At 41.3% G+C, this 18,392-nt stretch overlaps 1 protein-coding gene across 2 annotated transcripts in view; it reads left to right on the top strand.

Moving 5' to 3' along the window:
- myo3b (myosin IIIB) overlaps positions 1 to 18,392 on the top strand; it is a 62,021-nt gene extending 43,629 nt beyond the window's left edge. For both annotated transcript variants that reach the window (XM_085374044.1, XM_085374043.1), the window contains 9 exons: positions 2,386 to 2,497; positions 2,636 to 2,798; positions 3,217 to 3,297; positions 4,723 to 4,819; positions 6,119 to 6,170; positions 7,107 to 7,230; positions 17,354 to 17,454; positions 17,833 to 17,879; positions 18,284 to 18,392. In XM_085374044.1, the coding sequence (XP_085230170.1) occupies positions 2,386 to 2,497; positions 2,636 to 2,798; positions 3,217 to 3,297; positions 4,723 to 4,819; positions 6,119 to 6,170; positions 7,107 to 7,230; positions 17,354 to 17,454; positions 17,833 to 17,879; positions 18,284 to 18,392 (886 nt within the window). The remainder of the gene's footprint in view (positions 1 to 2,385; positions 2,498 to 2,635; positions 2,799 to 3,216; positions 3,298 to 4,722; positions 4,820 to 6,118; positions 6,171 to 7,106; positions 7,231 to 17,353; positions 17,455 to 17,832; positions 17,880 to 18,283) is intronic.

The following is an 18,392-nucleotide window of genomic DNA, read 5'->3' as shown; positions in this document are numbered from 1 at the left end:
GGTGGATACTCCAGTCTGGAAGATATGGATTAAATTCAAACAAGGAGGAACTGTGATTATAAGGGGTGATGCATTTTAATAGATTTCCTTTTACTATTCATAAAGAGTTTGTTCTTATACTCGGTGACCTGAAAAAGCTCAAACATAGTCTCCTTGTCCCATCGGTATTACATTAGAGCACAATTAAAACAAGTCTCATCATTAACGGGGGGCTTTACGTAAGGGTGTTGTTTTGGGTTTTTAAAAATATGGGACAGGATCCGTTTAACTGTTACTAAGCACTACACGCTTCCTCCAATTTAAAAGCGTACACCTAAATTTTAAGGGGAAAAAAATCCACACATTTAGATGAGGCTGTGCGAAAATGCCAGAAAGCTTATGTTTGATCAGTGTTCCTTTGAAAAGTATTCCAGCCACCTCTAATGTGGAGACTTTAAGATTTAAAATTTAATTAACTTAGACTTGTGGAAAGAAGAACTTTGAGATGACTGGTTAGTGTCGTTGCTTCGGGGGAAGCTTTAAAAATGTGGGCCTAATTTTGGCGAGCTGAAACTTTGAATGACCACATGGTGTTTCCCTGCATGTCCTACTTTTGCTCCCAGTATTGAAGGCCGATTACTGGAAGATTGCGCACAACCCCCGGCACGATGACGTCCCTGTTGTCTCCTGTGCCTGAAGTGTGCCTGTGTGAGAAGGAGAGTGTGTAAATATATTTTAACCTTGCTATTGAATCCATATCATCCTACCTGAGCCAGGCAGAAGTCATACAGACAGACCTGAATGGCTAAACTGCACCTTTAGTGAAAACTGATTTAAATTTGTGCTCCCATATCAAAGGCTCGTCTGATGTTGCAGTGCTTTGTATTTACCATCAAAGAAATAACAGGTATCAACAGGAATTAGAATGAAAGGCTGTAGACTGAGGCGGGGAGGGGAGTTCAAAGAAGTTTTTCTTCTTGTTGTTCTTCTTCTTTTTGACCACTGCCAGAACACGAAAGATGAACGAGTATTTCTGGAGCCTTGATGTCCCTGAGCAAACAGTTAGAACCACTCTGTCCTATGCTGGTATTTTATAAACAGCAGGATCAGTGGATGGATCCAGACAATGTGAGCAATAAACAGCGGCGTGGGTGATGCACACTGATAGGCCTGCGCTAATGAGGATCTTCTGTGGCCACTGAAATAGGAGACGATGATGCATTGAAAAGAGATCCAGCGCTGGTCTCTGTTAAAGAGTCATGTTTGACTCAGATTTCTGAGCAGCAGGAAGTTTTTAACTGTGGTTCTCTTAACAGTACTTCTAGTAGCAATGTGCAACAAGATGTTGATATTGATAATGTCATTTCTTGAAGACAGTTAAGTAAGTAGGCACTACGTCATCCCCTAGTCTACCAAAACTAAGTTAGCTAAATTATCAATATCTTGTCAAATATTCAACATTTCAAGATTTGTATATCAGATGGCTCCAGTTTCAGACACATGCTTGATTTATTCTCTATAATTTAGTGGTTTATATATTTTCCTAATAAGTGAAAGATTCCTGGTTCAATCCCAGGAGAACACAAAGATCCCTTTGAGCTTGCATTAGGAGGGTATGGAGGCTTATTTCACTTAAAAAATCAGAAGTTTGAAGTTTGAAGCTGTAAGTCAACATTTTTAGATACCTAACTTGAAACTTTTAGACTGCCTTATCAAAAAATAAATGAATAAGTGGCAGAACAATCTTTTATAGGAATGACATACGTTAAAAATGTGTTAAAAAAGTTGCCAAATCAAATATGTGATCCCTTGTCACTAAGAAAGCAGTTGAAAGTAGCTTTTTAAAATTCTTTAAATCTGTTTATATTGTTCTATTATTGGCATGTCAGTGTCTCAGGAGGTAAAGCAGGTTGTCCACAAGTTCATAGTTTGATTCCGGGTCTTCTAGTTTGCACATAGTCTTCTCTGCATCCATCTGACTGCCTGCTACATGCATTTGTGTGCATGCATTTGTACTGCTTAAAGACGTCGAATAAAGCTCTGTCAGTTGTGTGTCAGTGAATCTGTGAATGCAGCTTGTAATAAAAACACCTTCAGCAATTCGTTAGCCTCTTGACACCCTGTGTTCTCATATCGGGACACTGTATTTTGGGTTTTCTGCACAGTTTTTCACTTAACTTAGTGTTTTATCCAACCTTGATTTTATTGTGTTATGCTTTTTGAGGACGTAAAAACTATGTAACAAAGTAACGACTTCCTGTGCAAAGATAATGCTTAGTTTTTATATTTATCAGCTCCAAATACTCCCAGATTTTTTTTTAAATAATAGCAAAACACAATATCTCTGCTTGAGTAACTACATTTGTTCAAAGGTGTCCTTTTTCTCTTCATTATCTCCTCTTCCAGATATTACTATCTTGCATTTCGGGCTCACGAGATGCCTGAAACTAGCAAAGAAAACGCTGTTGCCATACTGGAGAGGGCCAAATTAAAAGACTGGGTGCTGGGAAAGACAAAGGTGGGGTTATTTTTAAAACAAAAAGTTTAATATTGAAGTTATTTGTATTTGTAAAAGACATTAAAGTTTGTAAAGACATAAAAGAAATAGACATAATCAAGCTTTGGATGTCCTAAGCAGAGCAAAATGTCCTGTCAGGTTTTTCTGAAATACTACCATGTGGAACAACTGAACCTGCTGCTGCGGGAAGTAATAGCTCGGGTGGTGGTGATGCAAGCTTACACTAAAGGCTGGCTCGGGGCCCGGCGTTATCGAAAAGAGAAGGAGAAGAGAAGCCGTGGGGCCACAATCATCCAGTCAGGTACGCTGGTTTTGATTAAACAGTAAACAGGAAGAGCGATTATTCAAACTTAAGTCAAAAATATGAAAAGAAAGATGAGTTGTGATATATTCTTTTATCGGTCGTGATGAAACAGGTGCAAATTTGATGTGAGGTGGTTTCTTAATGACATCTAGCCTATTATGTGCCTGTGAGTCTTCATAAAAGAGATAGTTTGATAACCACAGCTTGACCTATGAGGGTTAAGAGCAATGCTTCAGAGCAGACAATAAGACCTCAGAGAGTTCAAAGGGATCCATCCCTCTGCCACCTGGTTTAGCAGTGTTTTGAAGTGGGATCTTGTGTAGTATGCGCAGTCTATTTTGTTTCACAGAGGTAGGTCAGCAATCTCTCGCACACACACACGCATACACACACTGTCTCTTTCTTTTCCCCTTAGCCTGGAGGGGCTATGTTGCTCGGAAGAGCCTCAAGCAAATCAAAAAAGAGCGGGAAGAGGCAGCTGTCCGCATACAATCAGGTAAAGAAATGTTTAAATTTTCAAGTTCAAATATTCAAGTGGAGACATCTGGAATTTCTCACGCGGCCCCATGTCCGGTGGAAATTCGCGCCACTGTTTTCATACATTTTCAAAAGGAAACGGGATAAAGGCCTGGAAACCTTACATCTTTGTGAAACACCTTTTTGATCTCCATGAGTGGCCTACGAAATAGTAATAATTAATTAATAATGCATACAGAAAAGCTTTTGAAAGTTTGGGCAGCATTTGGTCCCCATGTTTCAGAAGAACAGTGCATACTGAGATCCTTTTTTTCCTTTCATCTCTTTCCCAGTAAAGGCAAGAGAGGGGCTTATCCCTTCTGTTTCCTCACGACTTCCTCTCTCAAATTCCTGGCCTATTACACAGCTCTCACATACCAGAAACAAGATGCCTTTTTATACTGTCAACCTTTTCATCTGAAATGTAAATTAATTCTTACTCAGTGTGCCTTGACGAAGATCAAAGTGGGCACATTAACCTTCCCAGCCCCCCTCCCCCTCCTCGGAGGCTCTCACTGGAGGACAAGGGAGGGTGCCAAAAGGGGCAGGAGAGAGGAGGGCAGGAGGGAGGAGATCTGGCATTGTTTCCCCTGGCTCTCCTAAGGGCTGCCCTCATCTGGCACATGGAGCATCTCAGTCGCCTGCACACCTTGTGTAAATGTCCTCCATTAAACCCTTGTAAATAAAGCTGCAGAATGGGTAAACATGGTTTTGGTGTTGGGAAAGCCTCTCTGTCGCCGCTGTCTTTCTTTTTAGAGAAGCGTGTTTGTGTGTGGCCGCCGGGGTTCGGGAAGGGGATGGAAGGCGGGGTGGGGGGAGAACCTGAACCTGACATAAGTGGGGCCTCAGCCCCCCGGCGGAGCACTCCAGCACATTCACTTTGTGTGTTCTCTGCAGCTTATAGCCTTTGAGGTGGGCTGCATTTGCATTCTGAAAATAAACAGATGCCTTTCAAATGTATGAGCCTGGTGGCTTCTCAGATCTCAGCGGGGCCTGGGGGACATGCTCACCATCGATCAGATTAGACCATGCAAAATAGAACCATTGCTCAACAATGTACTTGAGCCTTCTTTTCCTGTGCATATAATTTTACCAGAAAAACACAAAGCCCGTCGACGGAGTAAGTCAGCAGGCTCCTTTTACCATCCGTCTGAGCTCAGTGTGTCTCAATAATCGCACAAAGTTTCCTCACTGCAGCGCCACAGACCATATATGCATGCTAAACACATCTCACTTCCTCGCGGGTGAATCCAGAGTTTCTTAATACAAAACTGTTTGGTGCTCCTTATTAATATATAATAAATACACTTTGTGTGTAATTGTGTGAGCATGCAACATGTATATGAGGACAGGGGTGAGGCATTTGACCATTTGACAGCGTGTCTGGCATTCATATCCTGTGCAGCTTACAGGGGCCATCGGGTGCGTCGGGACTGTGGACCCCAGGAGCACAGATGTCACCCTGAGGCTGGAGAAAAGACCACCAAAGAGGAGCATTTAGGGTGAGCTTTGACATTTGTTGTCCTTCAGCATCTGTTCTCATTGGTCTCATTTTTCCTGTACTTTGATTTCTTTTGTAATTTCATTTGCTCCTCATTGCACAGACAATAGTCCACCAGTAGCCATGGCTGACTGAGCAAGAGGCCTCCCATGCTTGCCATTCATCTTCAGCCTTTGCTGGATGAGCTGCTTTTGCCTCATAATGAACTGCTGTTTCACCCAAAGGAGAAAGCTCCTCCCTGTGCACCACCTCTTTCAGTTTTATAAACGTAATAAATAACTTTCCACCAAGATAGCACACTTGTCTGACCACAAGCGGGGCTGGGTGCTGCACTGGTGTCCAGATGTACGAGCTTGTGTTTATTCAACATATGGGCAGGCCAGACATTAAGAAAGTATTTGCTAAGCGGGAGAGCAGCCACTGAATGAATAGCGGCACACGAGGTGTTGATGGCAGCTTTTACCTTTTTTTTGTCATTAAAAAAGTCTCTAAGCATCCTAAAAATTGTTTTAAGTATCCCCGAATGATTTCAGACCTTTCACAATAGCTCTTAGAAAGAAAGACGTAAAATTAGAGATGCATTGCATATCTTGTTTAAATCTTCTGCGACATTTTGGTCAAGGTTGCGCATTTCTCTCCCGACTCCAAAACTCCAAAATACTAGATTTACACATCTGAAAATGTTATGCTTGTTGTATACTCAAACCGAGCAGAGCCTCATCTGGGGATTTTTCTCTCCATGTTTACAATCATATTCCTTGGTGGGAAAAAACTTCAAACCTCCACTTAACAATTCTGTTTAATCAGTGTTGGAATCTCTCCATATATATTTATTTTGACATGATCTGGCCCATTTTCCTGCGGTAAGATTTGTGTTCTCACCTACATGCTGTTCTTTTCCCTTTTGATACCCCTCCTGTCTGCCATGCATGAATTCTGTGTTTGCATCCAAACAGCAGAGCCTCCGGTTGCATTGCCAGTTCCAAACTGGATGAGATTTTTGTTTTTCTAGACCCGAAGCATGACTGCCACTGGCTCGCGGCATTGTGCGTGCAGATGTTGTCTCGTTGGTGTTTGCTTTTTAAATAATGCAACATGAGCGAACGGGCGCAGAAACACATCGGCGCTTATTTGCTCCGCAAATTACATAATCATAAAGTGGAGATGTTTTAGGAGCAAAAAAGACAAATAAAAATCATCCTCAGCTCTGGATTTCTTTGTAATAAGCTGATGCAATATGCTTTATTTTGCAGTGATCATTTTCGTTCATTTTAGTTAAAAGTGCGTCTTAATTTCACAGGTACAGCCCGGACAACAAAGAGGCAGACGGAGATTACACCCATAAAAAAGATGTAAGTAGCAGAATATCAATGAGCATTTTCCTTATGCCTTACTAGCTGTGTATGTAAAAAATAAAATAAAATAAAACAATGCTGCTCCTCTACAAAGCAGCTTTAACCCAGATTATTCTTTGGGAATTTTTTGAGTCCTTGAGACAAAAGAGTTCTCTTGCTCCAACCTCCATCTCAGCGGAGAAGAAGACAGGGTGGTACAGGAACGAGAGAATCAAAAGGCTGGAAATTCACGGCTGAGAATAAATGCTCGCTCTTCCCTGAGGTGATTTGTCTTTGCGCTCTTCTTTCTACAGATGTTAGACCCCTTTTTTTAGTAAAGACCTGAGGTTCTTTGGTAGCACTTTGATATCCTGCTCGGATTCAATATGTGAAATAGAAGAGCCACTCCGTGACTTGGAGCACATCACAGTCTTTGAAGTCTGATCCAATTTTTGCTGCTCACCATTTGATGTTGAAAGGATGAAATGAGGAAAATGTACAGTTTTTGCCAGTAACTCTGCTGAGCATATGTAAGATTAAAAAAGCAAAATCCTTTGGAGGATGTACTTAGAAATGTTAAGCAGATTAATACTTTCCTATAGCTCTTTTATTCAAAGATAAAATTAAATATGAGAGGAAGTCTGTATGTGCTGTTTTTCATACTCTCACAATTAAGTCAGTGTGGTGCTGTTTGCTAGGAGGTAGGGCTAGTAAAGGGGGGGGATATGCAATTGCATTAGCATTTGATTAACATTGCAAAGCACATTAATGGGTTTGAGTTATATGAGTGCCAAATTGTAAATTGTAAATAAATGAATACAACATCTACATGACTAAATTGAAAAAAAAAAAAAAAAAAAAACGCATTACAGGGCATGCTTTAACTTGTATATATTCATTCAGTGCTTTCATTGACATTGCTCTTCTGGGTGTGTTTACGCCTCCTCTTTCAAGGTTGGCCCTGACAGCCAAGACAGACAAGTGAAAGACATCAAGAGAGACAAAGGCAGAGCAGAAGACAGTGTAACGACGCCGTGCAGGGAGACGGCAAGGCTGCGAGACACGCAGTGTAAACAAGGTAAGCCCGAGCACAGACCTGCCGGGTGCAGGTAATTACACAAAGAGACAGCAGAAATCCCGCTTTAATGGATAAAGTGCCATTTTTAATACGAGACCCCTTTCAACCTTTCATCCCAGCCAATCCCCTGCTGCCATTCTTTGTTGACAGCAAAAAAGAGCGGCATTATGGGCGATCATTTCTGTGGTATTTTAATAACTCAGGTCAGCTCATCATAAACGTCTCAAGGCAAGTGGAGGGGGGGGAGTTTCGAAGTGGCACGAGCACTTCAAAGCTTTCGTTCTCCTGCATGGCGGGCCCTTCACTAAGGATCTCATCAGTGACTCTAATAGACCTGCACAGTAACGGTGACACGAAAATACACAAACCCTGATTTGTTGAACATATGTTTGGTTTGCTTTTTGCCCCAGGCGACGAATTACATTAATTCCTGCTGCCTGGAAGGCTGAGTGGGTGGCTGTGCAGGGGGCCTCTGATTACGGCCGTCACCCAGCCCACCGCTAGGGTAGCCTTGGTAATGGGGCCCGGCCCTTCATTAATGTTATTAAAGGGGTATGAGGTAAGAGACCGAGGTGGAATAGTGTTTAGCGTTGCGGCTGAGAGATTATGGGGATTAGACATGATAATGTAACACAGACAGGGCTCTCCAGCAGGCCCGGGATTAGTGTCAGCACGCCACAGCAGGTCTGGGTTAGATAGCGGCTAATTCGGTAATGCTGCATACAGGTGACCCCCGCTCCCAGGCATCACTGCCGCTGAAGGGAGGCAGTGTTTGATGAATTTATAATGTCAAAGTGATTATTGAGAGGAAACATGGCGGTGAATGTGAGGGTATTTTGCCTAAACTGGTGCTTTGCTTTGCTTTTTTCCTCCAGTCGGTCCACATGTAAGTTTAAAATAATAGCTGAATGATTTTCTGTTTTTTTGTTTTTCTTTACAGTTTAAAGCCCAAGAATTTGTTCAAATGTAAAACAATGAATTCATAGCATCATTGCATCAATAATAAAGCATGCCCACAGTAAGGCTTCGTGGGTATACCTGTAAAGATGGCTTGTGTCAAATTGCTTTCTTTCCTAGATTAAGTAGTTTGAAGGACATTTTTGGGCGGTGCGAGGTGAAAGGAGAATAAAGCCACTACAAGCAAATGCAGAAGAAATGCTTCTGCAATTGTTTAAGCATCCTTTGATTGCTATGCATAAAATGTCCATCCTTAAGAAATTAAAATGCAAAAGTAATGTTTCTGGAAATGTTCCTCTTTATTTGTAAATAATTTTAAAAAAGCAGGTCGCTCATGTGCACTGAAGAAAAATTACATTTGATTTTGGATCACTGTGAAACATTGTACAAAAGACTTTGGTCAAAAAAGACTTTTAGGGTTCATGTTGATGTAACAAGGGGATTTTTGCAGTGATCTTGCAACCTCTGAGATTTATCCTGGGGGTAAATGAAGGTTAGTCTTTTAGTCTCTTTTCCTGCAGCACATCAAACTCTAATGCTTTTTTTAAGTAGGTAAGTTGTAAGTTTTCTAGATCTGACAGTTCAATTATGTTGAAATTTTCAACAGAAAAAATAGCCTGGACTAATTCCTTAGATATTATATGTGGAGAGATTTTCAGGTATTCATCATTGCCTCTTTTCCTGCTTCATTTATGTTCCTGCTTGTGGCTCTGACGTCTTTCAGGAAACCCCATTTGAATATGTTGAGGGAGGCCACAGTGGCTCATGCACCCAGGGCACACTTTGATCCCTGCAGATCTGAGGGTCTTTTTTTTTCATCCCGAGGTTGAGCGAGTCATGGAAGCCTTGCCCTGCCAGATGTTTGGAGACCAGACTTCTTCCTGTGTCTCATCCTGCCGTCGCCTCTGGTGATCGCATTGGTTCTCTCGGGCTAGAGTTCGACCTGGAGTGTTTCAGGACACCAGTAGAGGGAAAAAAAAACAGAGAATTAACCGTGGTAATCGAATTACTCCACCCCTCCAGACACCCGCGCGCTCTCTACACGCTGCTCCCATTAAAGCCAAAACACCAGGGCGTGACCTGGAACCTCTCAATGTGTTTGACGGACGTTGGGTCTTTCCTGCATGATTTTAAAAAGCCTGGTGTTCAACTGAGAGATCTGTTTCACTGTATATCCGACACCAGGCTAAGCGACTGTTCTCCCTCTTTAGGCAGATACCCACAGTGCTGTATTTTATGATGGGGAGAGAGCATTAAAACACTTTGTACTCCAGGCGCTCGCAGTTGTCTTCAACACCAACCTTTGATTTTTCTTTTTTTCTCTCTCTCGCTCTCTCAGCGGAAAAAGTTACACATACGCAGTGTTGTCTTGTAAGCTACACGTTCAAGGCGATGTCACCTTCCGTCACCTGTCTCCTGAGCACTAAATATTAATGCAACATGTTTGGAAATGAGTCACAGAGATGTGTGCAGAAAGAAAGCCTTTGCTAGCAAGCAGCAGATATGATCAGAGCGCTGCTTATGCTCCTCAGCGTGGTAAACAGGATGGTGCCGAGGATCAGTCAGAGCTGACTTTATGGTTTATGAAAGCTGAGCTACTTATGTTAACAGGCTTTTTGAAGATTATAGTTGTGGTAAACATACATGTCAAGAGAGAGACAGTGATAAAGTGGGGCTACGACACAGCCCAATTACCTCTGTGCCTCAGAAGATGGTTAACCTGCTGGCTTGAAAGGATGAAACAAGAAGAAGAAAAACAGGAAAATAGTTAAAGTAATGTCTTAATGGTTATAGTTGCATCCCCTCTGCACAGAACACGGTACAGTCAATAAGAATTGATTTGGGTTGTTGCTCCGAGCTGTTTCTGTGCTTTATAGCTGCAGCTGGGAGCGCTTGTTGGAAATGTGGGCGCAGTTTTTCCCCACACTGAGGTCATCCCACACTCACAAGAACATTTCACTTTCCTCTCCGCCTGCTCCTTCCCTCAGCTCTTAAACGTCTTCCCGCATGTCCTCCCACAAGGTTTGCAGCCACCAGGTGCTGCTCCACAACGCCCCCCCCACCCCCCCACCCCCCTCATACACCAACACCATCACCACCAAAGCAGCATCACGGTATCAACATGCATCTGCCAGACAAATGATCCACCCTCTCCATGTTCTCTAGACAAATACTCTCCCTCCCTCTCGCTGTCTCTCAGCCTTTTGATTTATCTGTCTGTCTCCACATATCGCCGCGTCTCCACCGGATGCCTTCAGTTTTAGGCAAATTACAGGCTCGACGTAGCGGCAGCAGAGATTTGGAAGGGATAGGAAAGACTCAACTTAACGGAAGGAGTTGCCTTTGTCTGACGCTACCTACGTAATCCTCTTAATGTCAGTGGGAGTAGTTAACAGGATGTACTTCCAAACTACTCATCATCACAATTCCAACAGAATAATCTCCTCAGACATTAAAATCAAGGTGGAAAACGATGCTCAGAGTTCTCTGTGATTTTTCACATGTCGATTGAGTCACTTGGTGTACTTTAGCAAACTTTTCCAAGCACAAAATGCTATTAGGTTGTTATTGTACTAATTTTATTTAGCAAAATTTGCTGGTATTCCACTGATCAAGAGAGAAAAGGCTCAGTGCCCTTCATTTCCATATTTAATCTGTTTTTGGCTTTTCTTGTCATTCATCTCTCCCTCATCGTTCTTTATTCTTTTTTACTTGTCCTTCTTGGTCAGGGTTATAGATTACATGTATTAAGCTCGTGACAAATGATCGACTCCCACAATCAGATTTCTCCTCCTAGCAAGCATTTTTGTCAGGAGTCAAAGTTCCAAAAGTTGCTGTCAGTGGAAATGATTGATTTCAGTGTGAAAAATTGCTTGTAAGTAACAACATCCTCTGCTTGCACTAGTGAAAACAGATGCAGGATCTGCCCCCTTTTTCTGCATTATCTGCGAGGCTTGATCAGTTCGGCTTCTAATTTAAAGCACATGACTGGCTATTAAAGGAATGAGAGAAAGTTCTGGAAATGCTCTTCCACTTTGCATATCTGGTTTGGGTCTTTGTTTGCAAGTTAAGAATAATATCTGTTACTGTTTGCGTGCATGTGTGTGCACGTTTGTGTGCATGCTGTCTGGGCTAATGTGTGCGTGGATGTGTGTGAAGAGGTGGTTGTGAGGTAAAGAGAGGGGTCTGGATTGCACATGCCTCATTTAGACATCAAAGGCCTCTGCTGATGATTTTTCCTTATAATCCATGCCTTTTGGTGCCTCTGCTCTCTCCATCTGAATAAACAAAACCCGAGCGGTTCTCTGTGGTCTGGGAGAAGTCAGGTGATTGCAGCACGTGACTTTGGAAGTAAATCGATACATCTCTAATTTATTCCACTAAAAATCCCTTTTAGCGGCTCTTTTATGTTGTTTCTGAAGAGCGTTCTGATTTTCAAGGGATTTCAAAGTGGTATTTAGAGATGTAATACGTCTCATCTGCTAGTCTTTGAAAATAAAAGAAGTACCTATCTCCCAAAAAAAAAAAAAAGAATTCTTTTTATCTCAAGAAGCAAACATGTACAATATGTAAGTCTTTCACCAAGAAGAGCAAACACTGCTTGGCTTTCTTTTGATAGGGAGAAATCAATATTGCATGAAACTTACTGCCTCTGTATTCCCAGTTGGCTATTATTCCTCCCCACCCCAAACAGCAAACGTTACCCACGATCATTTAGCAAACCCTTGGTGTGAGCCGCTGCCTGACCCCTTCCCAGCTCTGCCCACCCGTGTCCAAGCTGTGCTCCCATGCCAGAAGCCAGTTTGGCAGGCTCCCTGCCTGTAATGTATCTGCAGGAGCAGCATTCCTCTGGGGCTGGCCTGGATCAAATGACAATGATTTCCCAAATGGAGGCACAGAGATGAGAGGCCTGACCCATCCTCTGATCTGCTACACGCTCTGATCGCTGCAGGTCAGGATGGATAAATTGTGAGGCTAAACCTCCTGTGAGATCTGCAGGGTTAGATACAGCACCTGAGAGATAAGAACTGCATCTGTAGAAACAGACACATTAATATCTCATCAATGTCAGTAGGAAAAAAAATGTCTTAGTAGAAACTGATAAAATAATAAAGCTGCTGAGAGATTTTGCAACATTTTCCATTAAAAACATCAAAGAGTGCAGTCGTTGTTGTGTGACTGTGGGTACTAAACTACAAGGTCATTGTCCTACATGATCATTTTTTTTATCACGTAGGCCCTTATTTTCCAAATTCGCCACCTCTGCCACATTTCAATAAATTTTTATTGAAAGTTCTACGTCACCATCCTGACAAAGAGGAGCTGTAAAAGAGCGAATTCCAGTGCCAGTACCGTATCCCACAAATCTGAAGTAAGCGACCCCGAGCCAATGCTGAATATTTTTCTTCTTTTTGCACAAATGCCACCTCTCAACCAAGTTTCATGAAATCCATCTGAGTAGCTTTTACATAACTTTGCAGGAAAACAGACAAGGTTCCACATTTGGCTTCTGTCTTGATAGTGGTATTTGCAGTAAACACAGCTTCAGTTGTAGGGAATGTAATTTGGAGGTATTTAGTCTTTTCGTTTTAGATCAGTTAATACTTTTCACCTACTGTGACATTTGCTGGGAAAAAAGATATCCTCAAGGGGTTAGAATCTATCCTGACCTGAACACGATTAAAACAAAATTTTCACTAGCTGTTGAGAGTTGTGGGGGGATCGGCCAACAAACAGATGTTGTCATTCCTCGCAGTACGACTAAAAGTGATGCAGAGTTTTGTTTGTTTCGCAAAGCCGTTTGAAGCTCATGTTTACAGACACCAACTGGTAGAAAACAGTGTTTACATTTATTTATCTATTTATTTAGCAGGATTTATGTTAATTAGCTGCAGCTGAGTAAACTTACTGGCCACAGTTTTCTTTACAGCCAGTCATCGGGTTTAGCTTTCACTTGCTACAGTTCTTGGGACACAGTTAAAGCATCAGCTAAAGAAACCTATTATGCTCATTTCCTACCCTATATATTTTTTTAAATGTAAAAGAATAACTGACTGAGAAAGACTCACAGTTTAAAGTAATCCTTGTTCATCTCATAGTAGGCCTTGGCGTGGCCCCCTGAGACTTTTTACCTCCCTTTCCCTTCAGCCCAGCTTCTTTCTGATTGGCTGTCCCTCGCGAACAGAAGATTTGAACAGCAGGTGGGTAGGACTGCTGTGCTCACAGCAAGAGCTGCCTGAGAAGACAATATTGAGGATATTCATAAACAGACATATAAAAGCACGAGTAGAAAAAATAGAAAAAAAAAAGAAACAGAGCTTCAAAAGCAGACTGATGTCTGAGCTTTTGGCTCACAGGGATTACTTGTACATACTCTGGCCTCATTATTATCTTTAGCCGTGTTTATAAGGAGTATCCAAAGCTGTAACTGTATATATATATATATATATATATATATATGTACATGTAAAGAAAGAGGAAAGACATAAATCCCCTTTAATTTAATTTCACTTGAGGTTTCCAAATGTTGTTTTTCTGCATTTTCAACATAATCTATGAATCACTCAAGTCATCAGGGAATTGGGTATTGTCCTAATTGCACTATATGCAGGTAAGAGTTTGCATTATTCTTAAATACTTGTGGACGTGCTGTCACAGCTAATGTGTTTTGTTGAAAGCACAGAGTACGCAGTCTGTTTCATAATCCGATTTAATTTCAAAAGTCTGTTCAAGGACGTTAGGATTCATTATTTGTGATTGAGGGCTTTGATGCAATTTCAGGGGAATAAAACATTTGCTTATCAAAACCATTTTCTGCATCATTAGCAGAACAACGTCCTACATACAGACATTGTTTAACTGAGACGTAAAGTGTGAACATTTTATTTGTGCTGATTTTTCTCTTCGTTGCAGCATGTCATGCTCTTTCAGGTTTCAAAGGCTAAGCAAGAGCATAATGTCCAATTAATTTTAATGTGAGACTAAAACCTAAGTGCTTCTGATGCATCCAAACACAGCTGCTTTTTTTTCCCTGAGCTATTTGCCTCAGTACATGAGATTTCTTCCAAATATCCTCAAATACTCAGGGGTAACGGGGATCCACACAGCGGACAGTTAGCACCTCTGAGGCATGGGTAGATAAGATTCACGGTAAAAGTTGGCTAATATCTCAAAACTGACAGGAACTTTCTGGGCATTTACAAAGTGTGACTTTAGTAAACCTGTGCTGGTTTGAATAACATCAAGAAAGCCGAGGAAAGATTGAAGGGGTGGCGGGGGATCCTGCTCTTTGATGTATAGGATTGAGATGTGATGAGGTCTGTTCAAAGTGAGTACAAAGTAGTGTTAAGATGGAAAAGGCAAATGCAGCTTTAGTCAAGGTAGAGAAGCAGAGGTAGCAAGACATGATGAAGAAATGTCCTGTCTCACATGAAATGCAGGCAAAGAGGATGAAACGTTGTCAGACATTAAATATAGATGGTGAGCTTTAAAAACACACTTTTGTAACCAATGAACTTTGAAATGCTAAGCAAGGTGTAGTAAGGAAGAGCAGCCAGCCCTTATTACTGTGTTATGTTTGAATATCCACCTTATCTTGTCTTTGGTAAGCCAATAAGATTTCCCTTTCTGTGGTGCAGTTGGGAAGAACAGCCTTCACACATCTGCAGAGAAGAAATCACTCAGTAAGACAGGATCTGAATGTAGTAATTGCTTTTTATTCCTTTTGACACACTGACCGCAGCTTCCATGTGTCACTCATTTGAGTGGAAATTGGAAGGGTGAAAATCTACATCTAGAATCCTGCAGACCTGCTTAGTCAGGCTCTTATTGAAGTGTGCACGGTGAAAATATGTATTTATTGGCCATAAAATAGACGTCACTTCTCTTTAAAACCGCTAAAACTTTTAAATGTTAAATTGCATTCACTTGTGTTTGGGTGGCATAACCATAGACCACATATGGGCATAGCCACAGTGACGTCACCCATTGGTTTATGGACTCCCGCTTGGAAGCCTCGACTTGAGCTTTTTTACCATATTGGAAGAAAGGGGAGGCTCTGACTGAGGGGGAAAAGGGCACTGCACATTCTAACAGCAGTACTTGTCAATTACAAAGTAGCCATGCTCTAAAACATACTCATCTTTATCGTCTCTTGAAGTACAATGGGGGCCACAATTTACAACATGAGCATCAGTTTATATTCTGTAAGACCTAAATCTTGCTATTGAGACTATAAATTTATCAGATAAGTGTTTACCAAATACATAGATTAAGTGAGAACTAAGGCCATTTTCCAATAGACTTCCATAAACTAAGATTCCTTTTTTTTTTTTACCCAGAGGAGTCGCCCCCTACTGGATATGAGTAAGAATGCAGGTATTACTGCACTGGTTTTACTATGTTGATCTATGACTTATAAGCTCTGATAGATATGACACTGTAGTATCATCACATTTTTCTCCCTGCAGCCATCCTTCGTCTCATCTAACTAGTGTTTTTCCCCAAAATGTCACCCTGTTGGATTCCACTTTATTTTCCAGTCTTTATTACTTTGTTTGAATTTTACCATCACGCAGAGCTCTCTGCCTCTGCCATTAACACTTTGACATTTTCACTAATTTCAGTTGTGGTACACTGGAAATTGCCACCTGACCCTAATAGTGTATATTGTCAAATAGTTAATTAATTCTGTGTAGCTAATCATAAGCCTCTGCATACTCGTGTAATCCAGAAAACTATCAATGCTCCACTGAACAATCCTCCGCTGACTACTACTGCTGCAATTAGTAGATGTATAACTGATCAGCAGCACACTTTTTGATGTTTCCTTTAATAGGTTAAGGAATTGGATAGAAACAGGCAGTTTTGCATTTTGGAGAATTGTTTTCTGGTTATTAAACTACCACACGTTTCTGGGTAATAAGTCACAGCATTAAACACAATATGTACTCTGTTACCTTTATTTATTCTAAGAAGAATGCTGCAGGCATAAGTCAGCATTAATTCCAGCACTGTGAATAGTATCCTTATGTGTTAAACCATCAACTAATATTACTGTTTTATGAGATTAAGGCCACAAGTTAGTATTTTAAATTTTTAATGCACAGATATTAACATTTTATTGTTAGCAGGTCCTGTTGTTACCAATATACTATTATTAACTGATTTTGCTTCATAATCATACACTTGTTTCCACATTATTACACCCACTTTCTACCCTCTTAGTACCAATTATGTGATATTAGTCTTATAACTACTACTGTTAACTACTTGGCATGTGGCTCTTTTGTCCTGGCTACCTCTCCTCACACCCAACCAGTTATGGCAGATGGCTGGCCTTCCCTAAACCTGAGTTTTTCCTTCCCACTGTTGCAAATTGCTTGCACACAGGGGGCTGTCCGATTGTTGGAGTTTCCTCTGTATTGTAAAGAGTTGAATTGGCTATTACTCGGTAATAATCCCTTATTAACCAAAGTAATACAAAGCTAGACTAGAAGGTGCTGCCCAAATGTTTCTCCTCAAACAACAGATACTAAGATTTCTCATCTTGTAAAGATAGTCATTTAATACCCTATAAACTCTTAAGTACCCAAGATTCCAAATACTTATTTTCCATTTGTTACAATCACACATCCATTGAATATTTGCAATGAGCAGTACTCATTACTGAGTGAAATACAGTTAATGAGATTATCTGCACTTTTAAATGCTGACCTACTTTTTCTGTGCCTACATCCTGCAGAGTTGAGTGATCCAGGACTGTCAGCAACAAATATGAGATCTTTCTTAGCTTAAAACTACTGACGTTATTACCAGGATGAACTCTTCTCTGAGTGTGAAGGTGAACTTTTCATGAACGCACGGTGTCACTTCTGCCTGTTTCTTTTGTAATTCGGCTACTACAAACATCCCCCGCTGTGCACCTGTGATAGATGCGGTTTATGTAATAATAATAAGCTGTTATTGAGTCATCTCATCAATGAAATGACATAATCTCACTTAAGTCAATTTAAAGTGTTTCTGTCACTTTTGCGTCACACACGGGCGCCGATTTAAAAAGAAGGCAGAATCGGTTTACCGCCGCTGTCATCATCGTCGGCATCATGTTGGAGCTTGTTGTTGTTTTTGCCTGGTTGGATCACTGCCCTCGTTTCCTCTGTTGCAGGTCCAGTGATGAAGCTGCAGCAGAGAACTCCTCGCCGGCGGGGCCAGCAGCCCAAGCTGCTCAACAGCCCCGAAGACAGCCTGTACTACAACCAGCTAAATGTGAGTTCAAAGTGCCGATAAAGGCCTTTGTCTGACTTTGGTTCCACATGATAATACAATTAAACCTACCTGTGCCAGACCCTGGAGCCCCACCCCCACGCTTCTCTGCCTCTTGTCTTGAACATGTGCTTATGCTCTTTATCTGTTGCTTTCATGTCAGGATGTCTGCCTTCACGGTGAATAATTGATGTGGTTTATCAAAGCTGAGCAAGATGCATGCTTCATCAGACTCACTTGAGCCCTTTGATCAGAAAAAAATTATGCTGTGACTTCTGATATTATCAGCATCTGCTCGCATTCAACACAAAATCACTTTGAATTAAAAATTAATGACTCTCTGCTCATCTTTTGACTGTGTGCTCTTGGCCCTTTCCTCAGAGAACTCTGGATTACCAGGGGAGCAAGAGGAAGCCGAGAAAACTTGGGTAAATAACTGCTTTCCTACTTACAGCAACTCTAAACAGAGCAGGCCCTTTGTGGAATAGGAGAATCCAGAAATGGAGTTGTTTTCTTATAATGTAAATGGAGAGCCGAAAATAACAGGGTTTTTATGAGGAGATGCTCTGCGTCATTGGAGAGGGGGTTACATATTAGGGCCTTTGTCATCATGCTAATTTTAACTGTTGAAGGTCTGCACTGTGCCTGTACTGTAATTGACGTTCTATTTCAGAGCAGTATGCTTAAGCAAACACCTCATCTCAGGTGCATCTGCAAATAATACTATTGCAAATGTCTAGCTTTACACAATATTAAACTAAAAAAAGGCACCATTCCTCTATCACAGTAATGTCTCACCACTATCTTTTTGTCTCCTTAAAAAAAATCACAGTCAAATCAAAGTGCTGGATGGAGAAGATGAGTACTACAAATTACTGTCAACTGTGGAGTCGATCCCTGAGGAAGAGCACTCAACCACCGCCCCTACCCACCCTTTCTAG

The sequence above is a fragment of the Diplotaxodon limnothrissa genome, linkage group LG16 (genome assembly GCF_057381915.1).
Source record: "Diplotaxodon limnothrissa isolate DT_005_m linkage group LG16, D_limnothrissa_male_GT1.1, whole genome shotgun sequence".
Lineage (NCBI taxonomy): Eukaryota > Metazoa > Chordata > Actinopteri > Cichliformes > Cichlidae > Diplotaxodon > Diplotaxodon limnothrissa.
This window is presented reverse-complemented; position numbering and strand designations above follow the sequence as displayed.